At 40.0% G+C, this 24335-nt stretch overlaps 1 protein-coding gene across 6 annotated transcripts in view; it reads left to right on the top strand.

Annotated features, from left to right (window-relative positions):
• The window catches only part of LOC143372209 (uncharacterized), a 568382-nt gene that overhangs the window by 243778 nt on the left and 300269 nt on the right, over positions 1 to 24335 (top strand). For 4 of the 6 annotated variants that reach the window (XM_076818223.1, XM_076818224.1, XM_076818225.1 and 1 more), the window contains one exon: positions 20599 to 20708. In XM_076818223.1, the coding sequence (XP_076674338.1) occupies positions 20599 to 20708 (110 nt within the window). The remainder of the gene's footprint in view (positions 1 to 20598; positions 20709 to 24335) is intronic. The other 2 variants (XM_076818227.1, XM_076818228.1) reach the window with 1 other exon arrangement.

Raw genomic sequence — 24335 nt, forward strand, 5'->3', positions numbered from 1 at the left:
AAGGTACTCAAATCCCGAGAGAATGAACTCTCTTTACCCTCAACTTAAACATACAAATTGACCAAAGTGTCATCCTTTCTGTATTGTATTAAACTTCAGAAAAGTAAAAAAATTACGCCAAGTACATGAAAGCAAATAAATCACAAAAATAGAAGATAATAATAATTATAAAATAAAAAAAGATGTGAAATCAAAATGAGCTGCACGTACATAAAGGTAATGATAAATAGAAATAAATATTTTAATACGAATAAACATTTTATTCAAAGTACTTGGCGCTGCGAAACAGAAAAAATGTTAATTGTGCTCGTATTAATAATTTACAATACTCCCTTACGATCTAAAATACATAAACATATACGTATACATATTAGAAACGCAGTCAGATTTATTCTACATATATTTAATTCTAATGTCATACGTTGCATATGCGCACGCACACATACACACATTCATGAACGCACACACAAGAAAGAAAGAAAAAGATTAATTAATGCAATTTATTCGCCAAGTATTTTGAATAAAATATTTATTCGTATTAAAATATTTATTTCTATTTATCATTACCTTTATGTACGTGCAGCTCATTTTGATTTTACATCTTTTTTTATTTTATAATTATTATTATCTTCTATTTTTGTGATTTATTTGCTTTCATGTACTTGGCGTAATTTTTTTACTTTTCTGAAGTTTTTTATGGAGATCTCACTTCTTTTTACAAAGATAATTTACATAGAGAATGACTTCAGATAATTTTCAATATTATAAATTATTATTATATTATTAAATGATGACTGGATAATTTTTTCATCCTCTCGGTTTTTTTTTAAATATATTGTATTGTCATCCAAACTACGCACGCCTGCAAAGCTTCAAGACAATTGGATTGGTGGAATTGGTTTAAATTGGTTTTTATCATTTAAATTAAAAAAACATTCATTTATGTATATATTTGTAAAAACACGTTTATAACTTGGTTATAACTTGACGGTAAGCTGTCAAAATTTGGAGTAGATTGCATAGTGAAGTTAGCGATTGACGAACGAAACGTGTGTTAGTTCCGTTTTGGCTGAAGGTGTGCGTGTAACGCGTATACGTATTATGTTTGACGAAAAAATTCCTTGGAGAATCAGAATCAGAAGAAAAACCATATAGTAACTGACAAATCCATGAGACGATATTACGGTATCTCTGTTATGCGAGGACCGATTTTATTAAAATTGGTCTTATTCGAAAGCTTATATGCGGTTTACATGAGAAAAATGCCTTTTAATTTAGAAAATATTGCAGGCGTGATGAGATATTAAGGAAATAAGTTTCAGGTTAGGTTGGAATGGCTCCGCGACGAGTAAAGGTACACGGTAGTGACAGTCGACATATACAGGGTGTCTTTCCTGTACTTGGCGTCGAGACGCTACCGCGTCTCTAGATACCGACTTCGTGTCGTGATCTTATGTTCAATTATTCGACTATCTCTTTTTCGACTAAGCGACAGAATACTATTTCCTGTCGATTAAGCGTCAAATACTATTTCTTTTCGACTAAGCGTCAAATACTATTTCTTTTCGACTAAATGTCAAATACTATTACCCTTTCGACTAACAAGGGAAGATCCGGAACCCGAAAATTCCAAAAATTCTGAAATTTTGTGAATATGTATATCTCCTGATTACAGGGAAAATTTTGTTTGCTCCCCAAATTCACTCGAAGGGGGTGAAATTAACCCCTGAAAAATGGGCTATTTTCCAATTTTCTGTGATTACTCAGGAACTATAAAATATTTTTTTTACCAAATGATAGATCTAATTTAAAGGAAATAACTTTTGTCTTGAAACTTTGTTTCTATCTGTTACAGTTCGCGAATTATAACACAAAATCGGAAAATAGCCGATTTTTCAGGGGTTAATTTCACCCCCTTCGTGTGAATTTGGGCAGCTAACAAAAATTTCGCCGTAATCAGAAGGAAATCGCCTACATATACACAAAGTTTCAAATTTTTTGGAATTTTCGGGTTCGAGATCTTCCCTTGTAATCGACATAATACTATTTCCTTTCGACTAAGCGTCAAATACTATTTCTTTTCGACTAGGCGTCAAATACTATTTTTATTTTGACCGAACGAACAAAGCGATATTTAAGTTAACCAATTTTGCGTTCGATCATACTGACCTAGCGTTACGAGCGAAAATCAACGGTATTCTGTTTTACCGACCAACGCGTCGTTACGTAACCATTTTCGTTCTATTATAATTTATATTACAATTCCACGACATCACGTCATATCATCACCTTTTTGAATAAACTATTTTTGTTAACTATTGTTAAAAAAAAGAACTCGTGTTCGTGAAAATCATTTCTTTATCGCACGAAACCCGAACCAATCCCACTATTCTACAAGTAAACCGCTCTACTTGTGAAATCTCCTGTAACTAACGGCAACGTCTTGTTCGAGAACGTTACACTCGAGAGATAAGGAATCCGTCTTTCATTTGAAGGGAGGACAACGCAGGCAGAACCTCGCGCACTCAACGATCTACCCCTTTTCTTGCTGTGTCTCTCCGCGAGGCGTATTGACGGTGGAGAATACTTTTTAATTACTATATTTGTGGTATCTTTCTCGCGTGCGTCGGCACAAAAGCAGACTCAAAGCTAGACGAAAATTCATTCGCTCTTTATGATCGATAATTTCTTATTTCCCCAAAAACGTTTTGACAACATCTGTTTGCCAAATTTCTAAAGGCCAATAAAGAATGTGGTGACATTGTCCAGTCTGAGTTAATCCGTATATTGCTCTGTCGGTGGGCAAGGTAAATGTCCCAATTTCTGCTCATGTCCCCATTTATGATCATTTCGTATTTTTCTTATTATTATCACCGTTACGTTGGTACTATAGTTGCAACAAAATAATTCAAAATTATTTAAACATTTACGCGAGTGCAGCGTAAGCAACGAAAAACTTTTAAAACGAGAGACTCATGATTTTTCGATCGTGTTCTAGTTGGTTGTACTAAGGAACAGCCTAAAACTAGTAGACCTACATAACATATACATACCATGGCAAAACTCAGCTATCGTAGACACTTGCTCACTGACAAGAAAATTTTTCAGCGACACCACCCCCAACGATGGATAATATTAATAATCGAAAACTACAGTTTGATCAATAAGTCCGCTGTTTATCTTTAAAACACGGCGTTGAAGCTCATGAAACGCCACAAAATAATAATGAAACTCCTATCTGCCGAATCAACATCATAGCATCTTTCGTAAGATACAGAAACTTCTTATTGAATTGTTACATGAGGGCGTTTAATTTCTTTCACGATCCAGCGGTGGAGTCTGGTTTTTTTCACGCAACGCGTAATTATTTCAGGCTAATAGCCGGCTTTAGATGGACAGTTTTTCTCACAGTTTTGGAGCGTACACCTGCAATGTACGTGTAAAGTCTCCAACGTGATAAAGGACGATCACGCGTTCCCGGCGCGCGTGTCTGGAGTGTAGGTTTGAACTTGTCCTTTACACGTTGAGATGTGATTGACGTGCCACACACCTGATCATGCTTTATAAATACAGCAGTATAAATGTGATCCAAAGACAGTTTGGAACAATTTATCGAAATTTACATAAGTTTCTCCTGTCTGTGGAGACCAGGGATTGAAACGGTTCCGAAAATATCTGTTTAAAACTGTTATATAAAGGTTCTGATTCAAACGGTTATGGAGGAACTTTATTCCAAATAACTGCTATGAAGAATCGAAATTTCCAGCTATTATCTGTTTCGGTTACGGTTCCCATTTCCCTCCTCATATCGGTTCTATAACTGTTATTTTTTCGGTTCTATACCGGCTCCGAAACGGTTCTAGAATTAATTCTTGTATCGACTTTTCCCTAATTGATATCATTAACTAAGTATTGTAGCTGCAGATTACTGCATATATGCATATTTTTTTACAAAAGCCTTATAGGAACAGGAGAAACTTTTAACTTCCTATTCTGAACAATATAGTGTGTGTGAATGTAACAAATATGTAGCTGATTAATTTATTTCAACGCTTTATTAGAAATCAATAATATGTATTGTTACTTCCCTACGTCCTATTTCTCCGCGGTTTATAGGGGTTAATGCGATTTATTTAACATTACAGACTTACGCTCCGCTTTTGAGCTAGTCCTGGGACTTATCGCTCTGGGATAGTTGAGAACTCGTTGCGTGTTAATTAACGCGATATATTAAACATGGTTACCTTTTCATTAGTCGATGCGTATTTTGCCGCCAGATGTTGGATATTTTTAATAAAATCCGCACTGGTTCGTTTAACTTGTATTTATTTTAGTGACAAAACTGCTGTACTGTCGCAGTACGGAATATATACAGGGTGTCCCAAAAATGTCGGAGTTCCTTGAAAGGGGTGACTCAGAGGGTGATTTGAAACAACTTTTTCCTTAGCGAAAATATTGTCCAAAGCTTCGTTAACGAGATATTAACAAAAATCCCCGACCAATCAGAGCGCGCGCCTTCCGCCCTAGCTCCCGTTGTAGTGTTGGCTACGCGGTAGGCGGTTGCGCTTGTACTACGAAGGTACGAACAAGCAAGTTGGCATGCATCGAAGGAAACCGCGTTACACACTTTTTTTATAGCAGAATCTTAAATAATAATTGTTTGAAGTGAGAAAACAAGAAATACGCAAATTTCATTTTCAAATAAGGCATAAACGAAAAGGTAATGTAACAGAAAATGTACGACAAGTGATCGTAATTCGTTATTGAGGTAAAAATCCGTAGTTTAATTACGGCCAACATAACTAAATTTAAAAAATAATATTAGGTGTATGAATAAATTCTTTCAGATTGGATTTACATAATCGGCATAAAGCAACCGAATTTCTATCGCTGTGATATGCGTAATCTATCAGAAAAATGGCAAAAGGTAATTAACAATAATGGAGATTATTACGATAATTGAGTTGTTGTTCTTTTTTTTTAATCAAACTGTTATTGAAACCTAAAATCGAACAGAATTTATTTCTACACTTAATAATCACTAATAAATTAAATAACACTCACCCCTACGGGCATTCCTTTCCTTTCTTTCCTTCCTTTTCGGAAACCTGTGTCACTAAGTAGGTCACTGTGCCGATCCTGATAATCGGTGGACGAAAAGATTTATGGTAGGATTGCGCCCACTGCTCAGCTGATCGCAGGTATAACACCACCCGAAGGTAAGGATCGCAACGTCAAGTGCGTCCGGGTTAATGTACCGAATATTCACTTCACTGCACGGTCACTAACATTAGTCACTTAATTTACTTTTCATGGAACGTGTTGTTCCTACGTTACAAAATTGGTGGCCCCGAAAGGGGCCGATTACTGTTAGTTGAGCAGTTGCTCGATGTGACCACCCTCAGCGTCTATGCACGCCTTGCAGCATCATTGACTCCGTTGAGAATGATCTTGACGCCAAACACCGAATCGTATCCTCGCTGGGGGTTTGGATGTGCGGGTATTCCCGTGCAAACGCTCGCACAGTAGCACTTGCGTCCCCGTTGTTCCGGGCGTACACCCAGAACATACCGTAACATTCTTGAGCGGAGAACATTTCTGGGACGAGATTGCTAGCTGACTGACAGGGTGTTTTCCAAGCAACTTCCTCTACCCCCAAGTAGTTTCTCTCGTTCCATTATCAGTTAACTCCCACCAGAACAAGAGGCTTTAGGTAAAAAGAAGCCAGCACATTATCGAAACACACGTTCTTTGCAGATGTGCAACGAACGACCCATCCTACACTTTCACCTAAGTCCGCGCTCCGTCTTTATACTGCCATTGTACCTGCTGCTTCGAGATAGACAGCAGACACCACGTGTTTCGGTTCAAAAGGGCCCGAAGAGAGGAGAAACAGAAAGTCTTCGAGTTGCTATAAAGAAGAAAAGGCATATCAATCCTGGTTTCTGTTTTCCAATACCCTGAGGTCACGTCAGCTACGAGGCGGAACCAGCTAAGCCATAAATTACCCAAAACAAATCGTTCTCTACCGCCAACTCGCAGGACAATATGGTAATAAACCGCGACCCTGGCAAAATGCTTTGGCTGACCAGCCTGCTTAATTTTTAGGAATTAGCAATTAAAAAGTAATATCCAACATCAATACGCCTCGCGGAGAGATACAGGAAGAAAGGGGGTAACTCGTTTACTGCGCGTAGTCCCGCCTGCTTCGTGTTTCCTTCAAATTAAAGACAGATCCCTTATCTCTCGAGTATAAGCACGCGCTAAAATTACCAAACAAAAGCACCCGTTGACGTATTCCGTGCGAGAAAAGGTGGGCATGAATTCAGATTGGTCGTAACCTAACCAATCTGCCCTGCATCTCTCCCGAACGGCCACTGTTTTGAAGACGCCTTCTTCTCAGCCATGTCTCCTTCCCAAGGCCCACCAGTATAAACACGTGCTTGAATTTCAAAACAAAAGCACGCGTCGACGTATTCCGTGCGAGATAAGGTGGGCTTCAGGGAGGAGATATTGCTGTGAAGAAGGCCTCTTCAAGACAGTGGCCGCTTCAGAGGTATGCAGGGCAGATTGGTTAGATTAGGACCAATCGGACGCGTGCTTTTGTTTTGAAATTCGAGTGCGTGTTTATACTGGTGGGCCTTGTGGAGGAGACATGGCTGTGAAGAAGGCCTCTTCAAAACAGTGGCCGTTTGGGAAGGATGCAGGGCAGATTTTTGTTAGGTTACGACCAATCGGACTTCATGCCCACCTTTTCTCGCACGGTATACGTCAACGAGTGCTTTTGTTTTGAAATTCGAGCGCGTCCTTATACTCGAGAGATAAGGGACCTGCCTTTAATTGGAAGGAAGGACGAAGCAGGTGGGACTACGCGCAGTCAGCAAGTTACCCCCTTTCTTCCTGTGTCTCTCCGCGAGATGTATTTAAAATTAATTGGATAACGGAAACAGGGTTGGAATGCCTTTTCTTCTTTACAGCAACTGGAAGACTTTCTGTTTCTCTTCTCTTCGGGCCCTTTTGAACCGAAACACGTGGTGTGTGCTGTCTATCTCGAAGCAACGGGTACATTGGCAGTAAAAGAACGGAGCGCGGACTTAGGTGAAAGTGTAGGATGGGTCGTTCGTTGCACATCTGCAAAGAACGTGTGTTTCAAAAATGTGCTGGCTTCTTTTTACCTAAAGCCTCTTGTTCTGGTGGGAGTTAACTCATAATGGAACGAGAGAAACTACTTGGGGGTAGAGGAAGTTGCTTGGAAAAAATCCTGTCAGTCAGCTAGCAATCTCGTCCCAGAAATGTTCTCCGCTCAAGAATATTACGGCATGTTCTGGGTGTATGCCCGGAACAACGGGGACGCAAGTGCTTCGGGAATACCCGCACATCCAAACCCCCAGCGAGGATACGATTCGGCGTTTGGCGTCAAGATCATTCTCAACGGAGTCAGTGATGCCGCAAGGCGTGCATAGACACTGAGGGTGGTCACATCGAGCAACTGCTCAACTAACAGTAATCGACCCCTTTCGGGGCCACCAATTTTATAACGTAAGAACAACACGTTCCATGAAAAGTAAATTAAGTGATCAGTGTTAGTGACCGTGCAGTGAAGTGAATATTCGGTACATTAACCCGGATGCACTTGACGTTGCGATCCTTACCTTCGGGTGGTGTTATACCTGCGATCAGCTGAGCAGTGGGCGCATCCCTACCATAAATCTTTTCGTCCACCGATGACCAGGATCGGCACAGTGACCTACTTAGTGACACAGGTTTCCGAAAAGGAAGGAAAGGAAGGAAAGGAATGCCCGTAGGGGTGAGTGTTATTTAATTTATTAGTGATTATTAGGTGTAGAAATAAATTCTGTTCGATTTTAGGGTTCAATAACAGTTTGATTTAAAAAATAAGAAATAAAAACAATTCAATCATCGAAATAATTTCCATTATTGTTAATTACCTTTTGCCAATTTTCTGGTAGCTTACGAATATCACTGCGATAGAAATTCGGTTGCTTTATACCGATTATGTAAATCCAGTCTGAAAGAATTTGTTCATACACCTAATATTATTTTTTAAATTTATACAACGGTAGGTCGGGCGGAAGGCGCGCGCTCTGATTGGTCGGGGGTTTTTGTTAATATCTCGTTAACGAAGCTTCGGACAATATTTTCGCTGAGGAAAAAGTTGTTTCAAATCACCCCCTGAGTTACCCCTTTCAAGGAGCTCCGACATTTTTGGGACACCCTGTATACACGCGGAATTATATAAATGTATTTTCTCAGTCACGCTATAATTTTTCCAGACACTACTTGCTTTTGCTCAATCCTCAGACGTTTTGCTCAAACATACCGGTCGACCTGTTCAAACTCGATCATACATTCACACACCCGCACATCTTCAGTCATGCCAACCTAAAGAACACATACTACCCTGGAATTACTTTTTCTATTTTTCCAACACCAGATCACAGGCTCCTTGGGCATCGCGTCGATTTCCTTTGCGGAGTTGGATTTCGGAGGGGCCCAATCACCAGATACGATTTTCGAAACGATGGGTTTCCTGCTGGCTTCCAATAGCTCGGATGCTTCAGCCGGCGCACTTTTATAAACTAGAGCCAATCGATGCAATTGGTTTTTCCTTCCGGCTCGATGACCTCTGGGCATTACCACCTTTTAGAAATGGGAGTGTTGGATTTGATTTTCCTTTACTTCCCGGGGTCATGGTTCACGACTAATACCTGGTGACACCGTGGGCGGCTGTCCGCTTATAAGTGTCACCATTGACGGGCGCAAATCACGATTGGTTTAATTATAATTTCTAGATAAATAAAATCATTTATAGAAAAAGGTGGTAATGTTAGAGTAAAGGATAAGGAATTTGAAGGTACTTCACTTACTTTTATAGGGTTTACTTAAAACTTTTATTGTCACTTTTGTGTCTTACTATGTAGTTTACACTTGTGGTTATAACTTGAATAACAAAATAAAACTGTTGAATGTTTGAAAGTTCGGTATTGGAAGATGATTAATTAATTCAGGTAGAAGCACAATAGTTAATGCGCTCCGCGAGTGGTCGGTCTCTTTGTATAGGGCAGCCGGTTACTCCTTCTCTAGGATTTGTCACATGACAAATCAACGGTGGGAGACCCTATCCCACAGCATCTGCCTGTGATCTTTCATGAAGAATCTTCCCATCGCGCTATCTGCGAGTTTTGTTTACTAGCCTAGATGTTTCTCTGTTGCACACCCTATGGGTGTCTTTCTTTGTGACCAATGCGCATTGTGTTGCTTGACTCCCAGCAGCATTGATAGCTAGACTTTTACATTAATTCATATTCAGATTTCTACGCTACTCGTTTACAACATTCTCTATACGATTGGTTCCGTACAGCTTATGTACTAGGGGTCGAAGTTAAATATTGTTGCGAGCACCGGGTATAGGCCAGTGCATTGCCTGCTGGTGCTCGGAGCTGAAGACAGAAGAAGGTCAGCCCTCTCGAAGAGGACGATTAGCATAGGAGAAGAAGACTGTCTTGTACCGAACGCCATTGCGATCGGACGTGCGGGTTATACTCCTGTATTCCGATATAGCTCTGTATATGGAAATATAGTTGTGTCGTGTGTGCGCCCGTCTAATTATTCTATCCTTTGCGTCGGGGTGGCCTGCGATGGAAACGCCCCGGCGCAACAATATGTTGATCTCGCATTGGAGCTCGATTTACGGGAAATAACGGGAGGGCAATCTTCTGGCGAGGATCAGGGGCACAGCTCTGTGAAGGTGTCGACTCAGCTGGCGGATGGGGCCTCTGACCCATCAGCTGGTGTCCACTGGTCTCTTTGGTGTACGTGCGGTTGGCTAGCTGGTATGCGGTTGGCTAGCTGCTACCTCGTTCGTGCTGGCTCTCCTGCTCGCTGTTGCCGTACGTGTAATCTTGATTCAATCTCTTCTTATCGTAATTTTCGGTGATAATGCCTTATCGGCGATGCGGTGTACAATGTTTTCATAAGAGGTAGTTATAATACCTCTAGAGTACGGAATAGTAAATATAAATGATTTGAAAGGTTAATTAATATTAGACTTTACATCGCGGGACGTGACATGTATAAATGTTCCCCTTTTCCTATAAGGATTTTGTAAAAAATATGTTCATATACAGAAATCTGCAGCTACAATAATTAATAATATCAATTAGGGAAAAGTGGATATAAGAATTGATTCTAGAACCGTTTTGGAACCGATATAGAATCGAAAAAATAACGGTTATGAGGAGGAAAATAGAAACTGTAATCAAAACAGATAATAGTTGGAAATTTCGATTCTTCATAACAGTTATACAGAATAAAGTTTCTCTATAACCGTTTGGAGAACCGAAATCGATATTTTAACAGTTTTCAAGCCATGTTTGCTGCTATTGAAACCTATGTAAGAAACAAGGAAGAACGGAATCGCACAGTGGACTATAAAACTCGCGGTTTTAGAATGTTCAGTTACTTGTATTATGGTACTTTATTCAGATATCTTCGGACCGCGCCGTAAAATGCATGTCCCTTGTCTCATGTTTCGCGCGATCCTAGGCCTGTTCCATATCAATACTACACAGTACGATATTACGCATGCAATTTAGCACACATTCTAATAGGACACAGAACATAGTGCACATAAAATTTAAAACACATGCAGTTTAACGCGCATTGCGAACCGATGGGGGCGCGAACCGTTGTTTCCGTTTCTCTGCAAGGGTTGCCTGCTGCCCGTAGCATGTGACATCATTTTAGGTGTCAGGAGTGGGATAGGTAAATTTGTCGAAAAGCTACCTCCTCACCGATTTCAATGACCTTCACATACAGTGAGCCACGAAAGCATTCGAACGCTCGCTATTAAAACTGTAAGTAATAAAACTATACATGTTAGACTTAAGTTCTAACAGTAATGTTGTAACTACTATAAGATACAAGTATCGAGATTATATACATCAAATTTGAAATGAATCGGATAATATTTGTAGAAGTTATGAAACATTTATTGCAAAGATGCAATGAAACAGGGTCACAAAAGTATTCGAACGGTATTAATTATACGCACCTTATTTTATATTATTACCTTATATTTATATTATTATTTTATATATTACCTTTGGCTCCAATTACGCTTTTCAGACGTTGTCGTATGTTGTGCACTAGTTTTTCAGATATTTCAGATTCGATATAATTCCATATTTCTAAAATCTTTTGTTTTAATACGTCTTTCAAAGTTGTGTTGTAATTTTTTAATCTCCTGTCGATTTTCGCCTACAAATATTCGATGTGGTTAATATCCGGACTTTATAGGGGTGTATGTAACCTATGTCGTGTATTATGCATTATACAATAACCATTCTTGCATAATTCCGGCTATATGCTTGCAGTCATTGTCTTGCTGGAAATACAAATTTTCCAATAATCCCAATTTGATATCACTTTCTTCTAAATTGTTTTTTAAAATATTTAAAAATGCATGTTTATCTAAAGTGCCATCTATAAAAACAAGATTTCAAGTGCCGTTTGCAACCCCACAATATCACAGAACCACTATAATACTTTACAGTAGGACGTAAATTTCTAGTATTCATTTCTGAGTTCGGTTTTCTCCAGACATAACGACCTCCATTCGAACCAAATATATTAAAAATGTATTAAAAGTATATTTGGTTCGGATGGAGATCGTTATGTCTGGAGAAAACCCAACTGAGAAATTAATACTAAAAATGTACGTCCTACTGTAAAATAATGCGGTGGTTCCATGATGTTGTGGGGTTGCAAACAGCACTGGAAATCTTGTTTTTATAGATGGCACTATAGATGAACATGCATTTTTATATATTTAAACAAAAACAATTTAGAAGAAAATGATATCATTTTGGGATTATTGGACAATTTTTATTTCCAGTAAGACTATGGTCGCAAGCATATGGCCGGAATTAAGCAAGAATGGTTATTGTATAATGCATAATACACCACATTGGTCACATACAGCCGCATAAAGTCTGGATATTAACCACATCGAATATTTGTAGGAGGAAATCGACAGGAGATTAAAAAATTAAAACACAATTTTGAAAGACGTACTGAAACAAAAGATTTTAGAAATATGGAATTCAATCGAATCTGAAATATCTGAAAATCTAGTGCACAGCATGCGACAACGTCTCAAAAGCGTAATTGGAGCCAAAGGAAATATATAACATAATAATATAAATATAAGGTAATAATATAAAATAAGGCGCATATAATTAATGCTGTTTGAATACTTTTGTGACCCTGGTTCATTACATCTTTGCAATAAATGTTTCATAACTTCTACAAATATTATCCGATTCATTTCAAATTTGATATATATAATCTCGGTACTTGTGTCTTATAGTAGTTACAACATTACTTTTAGAACTTAAGCCTAACATGTACATTTTTGTTGTTTACTGTTTTACTAACGAGCGTTCGAATACTGTCGTGGCTCACTGTATGTTGTCAAGGTTGTCTTTCCGAACAACATTTCCGTTCAAACTTTTTGGCGATCGACCTTAGTTTCGGAGATATTAATAAAATCTTTCGGCATAATTGTATTGAAATCTGTTTCACCTTTCCCCGCCGACCGGATTAGTATTGGTTAGGGTCAGAACAGGGCGGGAGGCTCGCGCCCGCTCGCGGGCGCGTAAAGCATGGTGTCGGACCGATGTGAGTACATGTGTTAAACACTCGGTAATTCTAGAGTTAATTAATATTTTGCGAATATCGTCAAACCAAAGCCGACCTTTTTAAGTCAAAAAGTTTAAACGGAAATGTTCGGAATGATGACCTTGACAACAATAGCGATATTTGTAACCGCAGTCTCATTTTGAACAGCCCCAAAATCACATCGTTTCGCTGCCATGCTTTACGCGCCCCGTCCTAATCTAGCCCCAACCAATACTAATACCTTCGGCTGTGAAACAGGCGACGAGAAGATGGTTCTGCGTGAAATCTTGCTGTGCGCTATCCTGATTTGCACTAAAAAAAATGTACGTTAAACTACATGTGTTCTAAATTGTATGTGCATTATCTTCTGTGTGAAAGCATGCTGTACGCTATTCTGATGTGTACTAAAAAAAATGTGCTTTAAGTTGCATGTGTTCTAAATTGTATGCGCACTATCTTCTGTGTAGTATCTTGTGTGCGAAACCTTGCTGTGCGCTATCCTGATGTGCACTAAAAAAAATGTGCGTTAAACTGCATGTGCCCTAAATGGCAAATTGTATGTGTCCTAAATTGTATGTGCACTATAAATCGCATGTGTTCTAAATTGTATGTGCACTATTCTGATGTGTGCTAAATGGCATGAGTAATATTGTACTGTGTCGTTTTGATATGGAGCCGAGCCTTCTAGGCCCACGTGCCCGTCTGCCAGAAAGGTACCCTCGTACTAAGAAAATGTGCCGCCGGTCACGTCCCGCCGCCGGCCGTCGGGAGAGTTCTTCCTCACCCTCGCCTTTTGGTTACGCTCTCAGCCTTATTTATTCGGTCCGGATCTTATACACATAATCTTTTTTAAATAACTGGTATATGAAGAATTGTGAAACAGACCAAATGGGTCGCCTTATATATTTTTGCGAATCCACGAAAATCCAAAATACCTATATTATTTAATAGCCTATAGCAGTGATGAGCAACCCGCGGGCCGCATTTGGCCCGCCAGCCACTGACCTGCGGCCCGCCTGAACATTTGAATATATCTTTTGAACTGTAAAAGATATCGGAATGAATTTTGCGCCAAAAAATAGGATAAAATTGTCCCTTTATAATGATGTATAATTATATATTTTCTACGTTTATTCAATTTTTTTCCATTTCTGTTAACATAATTATGATAAAAAAATTGAAAACTGTTTATTTGGTACTTTATTTAATGCCCTTTTAAGTGGTTTCTAATACAATTATTTAATCGTTCGTCATCCAGTCGATTATGACGATCATTTTTTACAATATTCATTCTCGAGAATAGTTGCTCACACGCATACGTACTGCCAAATAAGCTCATTATTTGCCTGGAGTGGGTAGCTAGCAATGGAAATTCATTAGTCGGAAAGTAGTACTTATAAAACTCAACAAGACTAGCATTCTGAAATTTATTCCTTAATTCTGTGTCGTTTTGTACATTGATTATTTCCATTTGAAATTCTTCGGGAATTCTTTTAGCTTTAGCATTTATATTAAAGGGTGATGAAAACATATTAAATTTTTTTTTTACAATGCTAGTTACCCACTCCAGACAAATAATGAGTTTATTTGGCAATACGTATGCGTGTGAGCAACTATTCTCGAAAATGAAAATTTTAACAGTTTCGAATATCGCACCCAATATTGTGAAGTTCGTTAATGAGAAACAGAATCAAGTATCTCGTTAAGTAAATTTCAATGGTTATTTAAGTTCATTTAATTAGAAAAATATACATACATATACCTGTTTATATTATAACATGTAGGTATATATAAAAGATCGCGGAATAAGAGGGCGCCGAAGTCGCATGTGACGTACCTGGCGTGCGATTGGGTTTTGTCTCGAAGAACCTTCCCGAGAGCGGCGGCGTGCGTCGGTAGGCAGTCTTCGCCAAGCCACGTTGCAAGAAGCTTTGTATTCCTTTTTATTAAATATACACTTTTATTATCTACTAGAGTGTCACTACTCAATTCCGCCCACCACCGCCAATCCCAACCCTACATATATTACTGTGTATATATTATTAATAGTACATCAAATTTAAAAAAAAAAACGTTTTATTGTAAATCAATGTCAGGAATAATAAATTCAGCCCATAAATTAAAATTCTTGGATTTGTTATATTTATGTATTTAAGATTGCGGCCCGCATAGAGTAGTAGGTTTCCACTTCTGGCCCACTTCGGACAAAAACTTACTCACCACTGGCCTATAGTTTAAGGGTTGTAAATACTTATTATCCCTACTATGTTTTTCATACTTTTAACTATAATGGATCTTCACTGCCATACATCAACCGAAAAGTATTCATAATTAAAAGTTAAAGCATTATAGTAACACCTAACCCGTCTAAATGAAGGTTAACTTTACTCGAATACAAATTTTAACCAGAAAATCAAATTCTGCGGCTTAAAAAATCCCTCTATCAACTGTTTTTACAACGAATGTTGGTAACGTAGAATTTTTTGGCGTTTCTGATATCCGTACCACTGTGCGGCGTGTCTGTTGAGCATATCTTTTCTCTAGAGCAGGCACGTCCAAACTCTACGTGCAAGGCCGCGTCCAGATCTGAACTAAACCTCGAATTGAACGTCACTTGTGACTCCCTAATGCCACGTTCCTACGTGTGGAACATATATTTCTAGCGATCTTCGCCAGTTTAGACAGAGTCTCGTGGCTCGCGACAACTAAAGACTGAAGGACAGAGAGTGTTTAGAGTACTGCAGACGAAAGGTTTGCCTGCCATATGACACCGAGGAAGGAACTTCGGGACCCTCGACCAAAGGAAAGTCAGGCTCGCGGCGACGTTCGGGTTGTTCCCAGCCGATGTTGGTAAAGTCCCGTCGCATAAAAAAAAAAATGGCTCACGAGCTACTGTCGTCCTTTCCATTGAAAGTATAAAGTTAGTAGGCCATTACGATAATACGGCCATAAACCGTCTGTTTCGCATCTTTACACGCACGCTGACTTCAACTCTCCTAATAAATGCCGCAACACACGTTATCATGTTATGAATGAGAAAACATAGCGTTTCATTTAAAACAATTAAGTTAACCCTAATTCTCTCCCATTTCTCCACCTGCAGAAGAAGTATCTACACCATATAATCTCCCACTCCATGTCAAACAACGTTTGTAAGAACAATTTTTCAATACCTTCAGTCCCTTACGAAATATTCCACCGTTTTTAGTTAAAACGGACACACTCTACAATATAGGTACTACGTAAAGAGCAACCATTATTGGGCTTCATACAATTGAATATTATGAAATACTTAAATGTGGAAACATTTAAGTAATTATTCCGATTCTAGTTGTTGCAATATTTCAATGCTCTACATTTGTTCCATCAAGTTCAATTTCTTGGAGGCTTTCGAGATATTCGACAAATCCAATAAATTTCCAGCGTTTATGATCTACTTGTCTTACTCCTTCTAACTACTTAACACTTTCAATGGCAAGGACGACAGTAGCTCGTGAGCCATTTCTTTGCTGCGACGGAACATTACCGACATCACCTGGGAACAGCCCGAATATCGCGGCGAGTCTGACTTTCCTTTGGTCGAGGGTCCCGAGTTCCCTTCCTCGATATCATATGGCAGGCAAACCTTCGTCTGCAGTACTCTAAACACTCTCTGTTCTTCAATCTTTAGCTGTCGCGAACCACGAGACTCTGCCGAAACTGGCGAAGATCGATAGAAGTATACATTCCACACGTAGGAACGTGGTACAACCCCTGGCAATAAGTTTGGAACCAAACGCAAAAATACGAAATTAACGAGAAACACCAATATTTTTTAGGTATAATATGCAACGGTATATATATATATGAAACGCGTGGTAATGTTAAATTGGTCTATTTTAAAGTAAAAGCACCAAAAATAATTAAGAATTTTGTTTATTATATAATAAAAAATATGGAAGAAACAAAATGTGTCTGGGAAATAAGTATGGAACGGACCGATGTTCTGGAAAAAAATATGGAACAATATAAATTTGCAGACATTAACAATAATTTTTTCAGTATTTATATTACCTAGTATTTTCTGACATTTGTACATGCATATTAGTTAGTTACTTCATGGTTTTCATTTCATTATTCTCTTTTCAATACTCTTTTGAGACAGGAAACAAGCAAGTCGAATGAATAAAACATGCCGCCACGCAAACATTTATCTAACGATTTAAAGTTACGCATAATTGCATTATTGAAAGATGGTAATACTCAGCAAAAAGTAGCTGAAATTTTGAATTGTAGCCGAAGTGCAGTAAGTAAAATAAAAGGAAAATTTAACAAGACGGGCAGTGTGGTGAATCCCAAAAGAGGCGGACGTCCGCGCTCAACTTCAAGATGACAGACGATGAAGACAGATCATAAAGAAAATGAGAAGAGCCACATCTCACGAATTTAATGAAAAAATGGGGTATTCTTTCTGCAAAGCAAAGGCAAAGCCATTTCTCACTAAGGAACACAAAAATAAACGTTTAGAATGGTGTAAGAAGTATGCGCATTGGACTACAGAAGATTGGAGTAAAGTTGTTTTCAGCGATGAGTTGCGTGTATGCATCGGAGGAGGAGAGGATGCAGGACACTTCGTGTGGAGAACACCAATTCAAAAATTTAGTGAAGATTGTTTGGATTTTATAATAAAATATCCAAAGTCGTATATGGTCCGGAGCTGTATGACAGCTCAAGGAGTTGGACAAATATGCATTTTGTATAAAAATTGTGAACTCTGAAGTATATATTCATATATTAGAACACTTTTTAATACCGAGTTTAGATCAGTGGTTCGAGGATTCGGATGATTTTTATTTTCAACATGACTATGCAAGTTGTCATCGAAGCAAGATAGATCAAAACTACCTTTAACAAAAAGGCTTTCGAACCATAAAATGGCCAGCAAATAGCCCAGATTTAAGTCCAATCGAAAATTTGTGGGCATTTCGGAAACAATTTATACGCGACAAAAAAAAAACAAAAAATAAAAATGAACTTTTGGAAGCCATTAAGCTGTCATGGAAACAAATTTTGCCATCACAGTGTGAAAACTTGATTACATCGATGCAAAAACGTATACAAGCTGTGATACGTGCACGTGGGAACGTCACAAAATACTAGGTAATATAAATATTAAATCAATTATTGTTAAGTTCTTTGCAAATTCATAATGTTACATACTTTTTTCCAGAACATCGGTCCGTTCCATTCTTATTTCCCAGACACATTTTGTTTTTTCCATATTTTGTATTATACAGGGTGTCCCACTAAGGAGTGGACAGCGCGATATCTCCTAAAGTATTGTCGATAAAAATATAAAAAAATAGGGAATTGCATGGTTCGAGGGGGCCCATTTATTAGCGCGAACGAAATTTGTTTCCGATAATTATTTTAAAAGATACGATAGTCAAGTTCGGTTTTTCAAATGGAACTATTTTTTTTGAAGACCTGAGTTGATAGTGCGTTCCAAGACAAATTCAATAAGCTTTAATGTATACACTTTATTTCCACTGGTTTTTAAGATATTGCGCTTGCAAATTTACTGATTTTCACTGCAAGAAACCCCTCTGGAATGGGAAAAACCGAGGGCGGTCTTACTGACGCCACGGGTGGCACTGCCTGTTGAAATGGATACTTACCTGCCAAAGGTCTACGCCAGAAAGGGCAGGCCCAAAGGCTGGACAATTCTTTTCCGTCAGAAATGCTACTTAGGTAGGTACATCTGCGGTGTCGAGAAGCGCATCGTTACTTTTATTTCGCACTTGCTTCTACGCTCGGATGGCCGGTTCTTTTGGGGGGGATGCAAGTTGGATTGGTTAGGTTAGGAGGAGTGAAAGTTGCTAGACTAAATTTCAACCATAGGGAGCAGATTGTATCAGAACCAATCCAACTTGCATCCCTCCCAAAAGAACCGGCCATCCGAGCGTAGAAGCAAGTGCGAAATAAAAGTAACGATGCGCTTCTCGATACCGCAGATATACCTACCTAAGTAGCATTTCTGACGGAAAAGAATTGTCCAGCCTTTGGGCCTGCCATTTCTGGCGTAGACCTTTGGCAGGTAAGTATCCATTTCAACAGGCAGTGCCACCCGTGGCGTCAGTAAGACCGCCCTCGGTTTTTCCCATTCCAGAGGGGTTTCTTGCAGTGAAAATCAGTAAATTTGCAAGCGCAATATCTTAAAAACCAGTGGAAATAAAGTGTATACACTAAAGCCTATTGAATTTGTCTTGGAACGCACTATCAACTCAGGTCTTCAAAAAAAATAGTTCCATTTGAAAAACCGAACTTGACCATCGTATCTTTTAAAATAATAATCGGAAACAAAATTCGTTCGCGCTAATAAATGGGCCCCCTCGAACCATGCAATTCCCTATTTTTTTTATATTTTTATCGACAATACTTTAGGAGATATCGCGCTGTCCACTCCTTAGTGGGACACCCTGTATAATAAACAAAATTCTTAATTATTTTTGGTGCTTTTACTTTAAAATAGACCAATTTAACATTACCACGCGTTTCATATATATACCGTTGCATATTATACATAAAAAATATCGGTGTTTCTCGTTAATTTCGTATTTTTGCGTTTGGTTCCAAACTTATTGCCAGGGGTTGTATTAGGGAGTCTCATGTGGTGTTCGGTTCGGAGTTCAGTTCAGATCTGGACGCGGCCCAAGACAAACTCTTCCACGTAAGAGGAACCTTCAGTTCTTGCGAGCAACCGCGATAGGAACGCCATGAGCAACAGCTGATAAAGAGTGGGGATGGGGGCATAGTCTAAGTGATTAAGGCTCGTATAGACGGGGCAAGAATTGTTGGCAACTTTGTCGCCAGCGACTCCGGCGAGTCGCCTGGGATGCAGCGACTTTTCACGAGCAACTTGTACCGAGCGGCTGGTATCCGGCGACTGTAGCCCGGTCTATTCGTATCTCCTTAACCTTTAAAGGACGAGTCGCCAGACACGTCCGTTGCCGTACACAAGTCGCCGGATAAAAGTCGGCGGAAACAAGTCACTGGAGCCAAGTCGGTTATCCCACCGACTCGCCAGCTATTCCAGCGACAAAGTTGCCAGTGATTCTTGTCCGGTCTATACGAACCTTTAGGGATAGAAAGGATCGTCGATTTCTACATTCACAAGATTGCCCCACCATACTTCTCTTGTTCTTAGGGAGGGGAGTTGTCTGCCCCCCCCCCCCCCCAAAGAGCAAAGAGCAACTCGCAGCTGCTTGTGCAAGCAAATGCTTGGATGCTCCTACTCTTGAGCCTAGATTTTGCTGAATCCATTGAAGTTCACCGGCTGCAGATTTTGAGTCGCACACTTTCGAAGTGTTGCTTGCTAGATGATATGTGGATTAATGAAAAATAAAGCCACTGTATTCGTCATTATATTTTTATAAGAATGCCAGGTTGGAGTGGCTAAAGTTCTACCGATAAAAGTGAGACTCAAATACGACCTTATTCCGACAAGTTTTAACAAGGATTGAGACGACTAATATTTATATTCTGTAATTTAATTTTAAATCAGCCCGAATAACATAGTGGGTTAAACCAGTTTCCTCGAGAAAATGTTAAATGTCGGTGCCACTTTGATGAAAATGGAATGAAAAATAGAAAACATAGAAATTTCAGTGGTGCATGACTCATTTCGAGCGGGTGTTCACAGTCCAGGTGGGATGGATCTCTGCCCTACGTAAATAAAAAATATGAACGATCTGTTTGCTCTTAACACGGTAGCCAGAGCAAACTCTTGCAAGTGCAATAATCTATTTGTTTCGAATATTATTTGCGTATATAGATTTTAGTCTAATTATATATCATTTCTTGATGTTTGTGGAACATAATAATTTTCTGAGATATGAAAATGAATTATGTTGACAGTAGAGGCGGTCCATATTGCGAATCAACTCTGCCAGTATGGCTACTTCTTCCCAGTGAATGACTCCAAGACGCTCACCGTAAAGGATGATAGTTCTTTGTATAGATTTCAGGTACTGTATATTACATTTTATTGTATACAACCTTCGTGTGACTCTCAAACTTGTGTCTGAATATCGTTACGCATAACGAACGTATGCGGGACTTCCCTTGAAGTATTCAACTTTCGTTCTATTCCAATTAATTATCGATCTAAACGTTCCTTAGCACCGTTACCAGCGAAATGGCTAATAGTAAAAGCACACGGAAGTTCTTGGAATTTAATGCCTTTGTTAACTGTTTTGATAAATCCAGTTCTATTTATGTACTGTAAACAAATCCGCGCGCGTTTTTCTACACAGAATACATAATTCGTATTCAACACTGTAGAATATTAACGACAGCACAAAATGCAGTGCTTTCCTCAATATCTCACAATTTAAAATGTATACATTTGATTTAAATGTACAGTGAGTAACAGCAATATTCGGACGGTACGGTACCTCTGACTTTGACGCTGTGCGTATTTTTAAAATTATGGTGGGTATGAGATCGAAGTTTTTTTTCCAATACATATTTTATTGTGGTTTACATATACAGGGTGTTCGGCTGCACGTGGGAATAAAGGACAATGTTAAGTCCCAGAGGGGATTACTGACCTATGAGCGTGCAGCGAATGGAACCGGGAGTAGCTATACACCATTGAAAAGATCTCGCCAAAACGAATCGATTGATACCATTTTTAACTTCGAAATCAGATGGGATCACCTCGAAAAATGCCCTCAAAATTTGAGATTTTGCGGGTTTGAACAAAAGAAAGTGGTAGTAAAATCCCAGCTGACCCAAAAGACCACGGGTAGGCACCTGAGGAAGAGCCGAGGGATGTAAGTGATACTCTAGCACAGGTTTGGGAATTAAGTGAATGCGGCAGCCGATTTTCAGAGGCAACGCCTTCTTTCTCCCGCCGCGTGTCTTGACCCTCGTGGCGGCCTAGGTGCTTGAGGCGCCTCAGGCCCGTTCCACGTGAACCGCGCGTGACGCGTTGACAAACAAAAACGCATCGAAAATCGTGCTGTCTGGGACGATGTGGAAACCTATTGATACTATGTCGCCCCAATGCGCCACGCGCGGTTCATATGGTACGGGCGTGAGGCGCTCGAAGCACCTAAGCCGCCACGGGGGCCAAGACGAGCGGCGGGAGAAGGGAGGGGTTGCCTTTAAAAATCGGCCACCGCGTTCACTAAATTCCCAAGCCTGCTCTGGCAGGCTGGGGCAGCAAATGTGCCTCATGACCTTCACTTCAGGCCCGTGTTGTGGCTGCGTATGCCCTATGGACCCCTCCCCTAATGCCCAATCCGAAATCGCCAATAAATTAGTGGTACATACGTATTACCGATTAAAAATCGTGAAACCGATTAGTAATCGGTTTTCCCTCAGATGCCTACCCGAGGTCCCTCGGGCCGGATGGGATTTTACTACCGGTAAACTAACCTTTTGTTCAAAACCGCAAAATCTCGAACTATGAGGCCACTTTTCGAGGTGATCCCATCTGATTTCGAACTTAAAAATGGTATCGATCGATTCGTCTTGACAAGATCTTTCCAATGGTATATAGCAATCGCTGAACGCTCGTAGATCAGTAATCCCCTCTGGGACTTACCATTGCCTTTTAAAAGATTCTAGACACCAGATTAAGACGAACATAAAAAATAACGAAGGCAAGAGGAAGGGGGAGGGGAGAACTTGAAGTCCTCGAGAAGTCCACGGATGATAATTGAAATGTTTGTGCCCCCGGGGATGGGCCCCGGTCACTAACCAGCAGCCAGAAAAGTAGCCCGAGACTGGTGCTGCGTTCTTGATTCGCTCTTAAGACCCTTCGTTTTGTCGACACCGAAGTACTTTCCTTTATGTAAATGTCACTGAATCTGGGGTGTTTGTTGCTTGTTGCGGGAAACGAAATCCAATAAATGCGTCTTACCGTGCTTATCTCGCCTCGCCTTTCTCTCCGCTTCTCACTCAGCTGTTACGACCGAACAGTTACGGGTGCGAATTAATTTATAGGTGACGTAATTAAATACCAGCCTGCTGCCTTCCCTCGGGTGTATCGTAAATTTAATTGACGCCCGTGGTTTCGGCGACTTTTCCCAGGGATTCGATGACTTTCCAAGGTGTTGTATAAATCACGCCGCATCTCGCGGTAAAGTTAACAGCGAACCAACGACAGTTTTGTCTTCCGAATTATCCATTGCCTAAAAGCAGGTAATCTGTGTACAGCGGTGCACGTGGGGTAGGTCAGGTGAGGGGTCGAGCAGTGAGGACCACACCCACTGTCGCACGGGGTCACATACCCCAGAGAAGTTGCAACGAAATTTACGACAGTCGGCATGACCACACGATTCTGCGACACTTAATCCTAAATTAAAGGGCACTTACCACCTCGCTGAAATTCATTTTCCATTATATTCACTGTAGTCCATGGTACTGTCGATACACAACGCTCAGAAAGCACACGAAAAACGGATTCATACCCCCCCCCCCAAATATCAGAATAAATTAAACAAAAAAATACACCAAATTTAGCCGCATTAAAGTTCGTCAAGAAAAAGTATCTTCAAACATATTCAGACAATTACTTTTAATAAATAAACTTACAGATAGAGTCAGTTTTTAGACGTAAATTCGCGGGTCGACAGATGTTTGTCTACTTTGAGATGTGTCGATGTTCGTTCAGATAACTTAACATCGGCGGAGCTGTGTTAAGACTATTAGACGCACTAAAACGAAATGCGCGTTTATGAAGCTAACCTGAATACTTTATAACCCCAGATGTGGCAGTGGATTTGGAGTTACTTCCTTTCCCTTTTATTGCAGTCTGAAAATACTTGACCTTCCTCTGCATCAATTTAGGGTAACTTTCTTGGGTTGGCCGAGGAAGACATCAGTCTCACCAGCTTCTTTGAACGCAGTACATCAACCAAGCAAGCATACAAATAAACTCATTTAATTGTTTTCGTTTTGGTCACCCTCATATACAACCTAGCTCGGCTGATATTAATTTATTTCAACGAACATTGACACATCGCGAAATAGACAATCATTAAGAGTTGGCAGTTTCAATTGTCTGAATGCATATTGTTGCCGTCGCGTAAGTAAGAATACTGAATTTTGAAAAACTCTTAGTTGAACGTCCCTTGTCCGACCCCCGGGGGTAGTAACCATTCGTAACCCCCGAAGGGGAAGGGACAAGGAACGCTCAACTAAGAGTTTTTCAAAATTCAGTTCTCATTTGCGCGGCGGCAACATCCTGCCTCCTTGAAAAACTATTACTCCATGGTGGCAGGTTGTGAGGCTGCGCTCCCAGTCAGCAGGCAACCATCCTCTTCAGCGTCGAGGATCCAACTGCACGAGGGCAGGCTCTCACCGTTGCTTATCAAACTGTCCTGGTCATGGGTGCCAGGAGGGACGTGGAGTAGTGTAGTGTTAGCCGCTTGGGGGGAAAGTCTCTTCACCAATCGCTCCAACTTAACCGTTGTCATCACCTTATGTGGAGCAAATTGCATGACGAGTGTGCCGGCGGCGTTCCATCCGCGTAACTGGGCAGGAGGAACTGTAGGATATTATTAGCCTCCTCATAGTCGCCGTAGTCAGTCATGCGTGGAACACGCACACTCACCTTCCTTGATGTAGAACCAACGACGAAC

This window comes from Andrena cerasifolii, chromosome 8, assembly GCF_050908995.1.
Source record: "Andrena cerasifolii isolate SP2316 chromosome 8, iyAndCera1_principal, whole genome shotgun sequence".
NCBI classification, from domain to species: domain Eukaryota; kingdom Metazoa; phylum Arthropoda; class Insecta; order Hymenoptera; family Andrenidae; genus Andrena; species Andrena cerasifolii.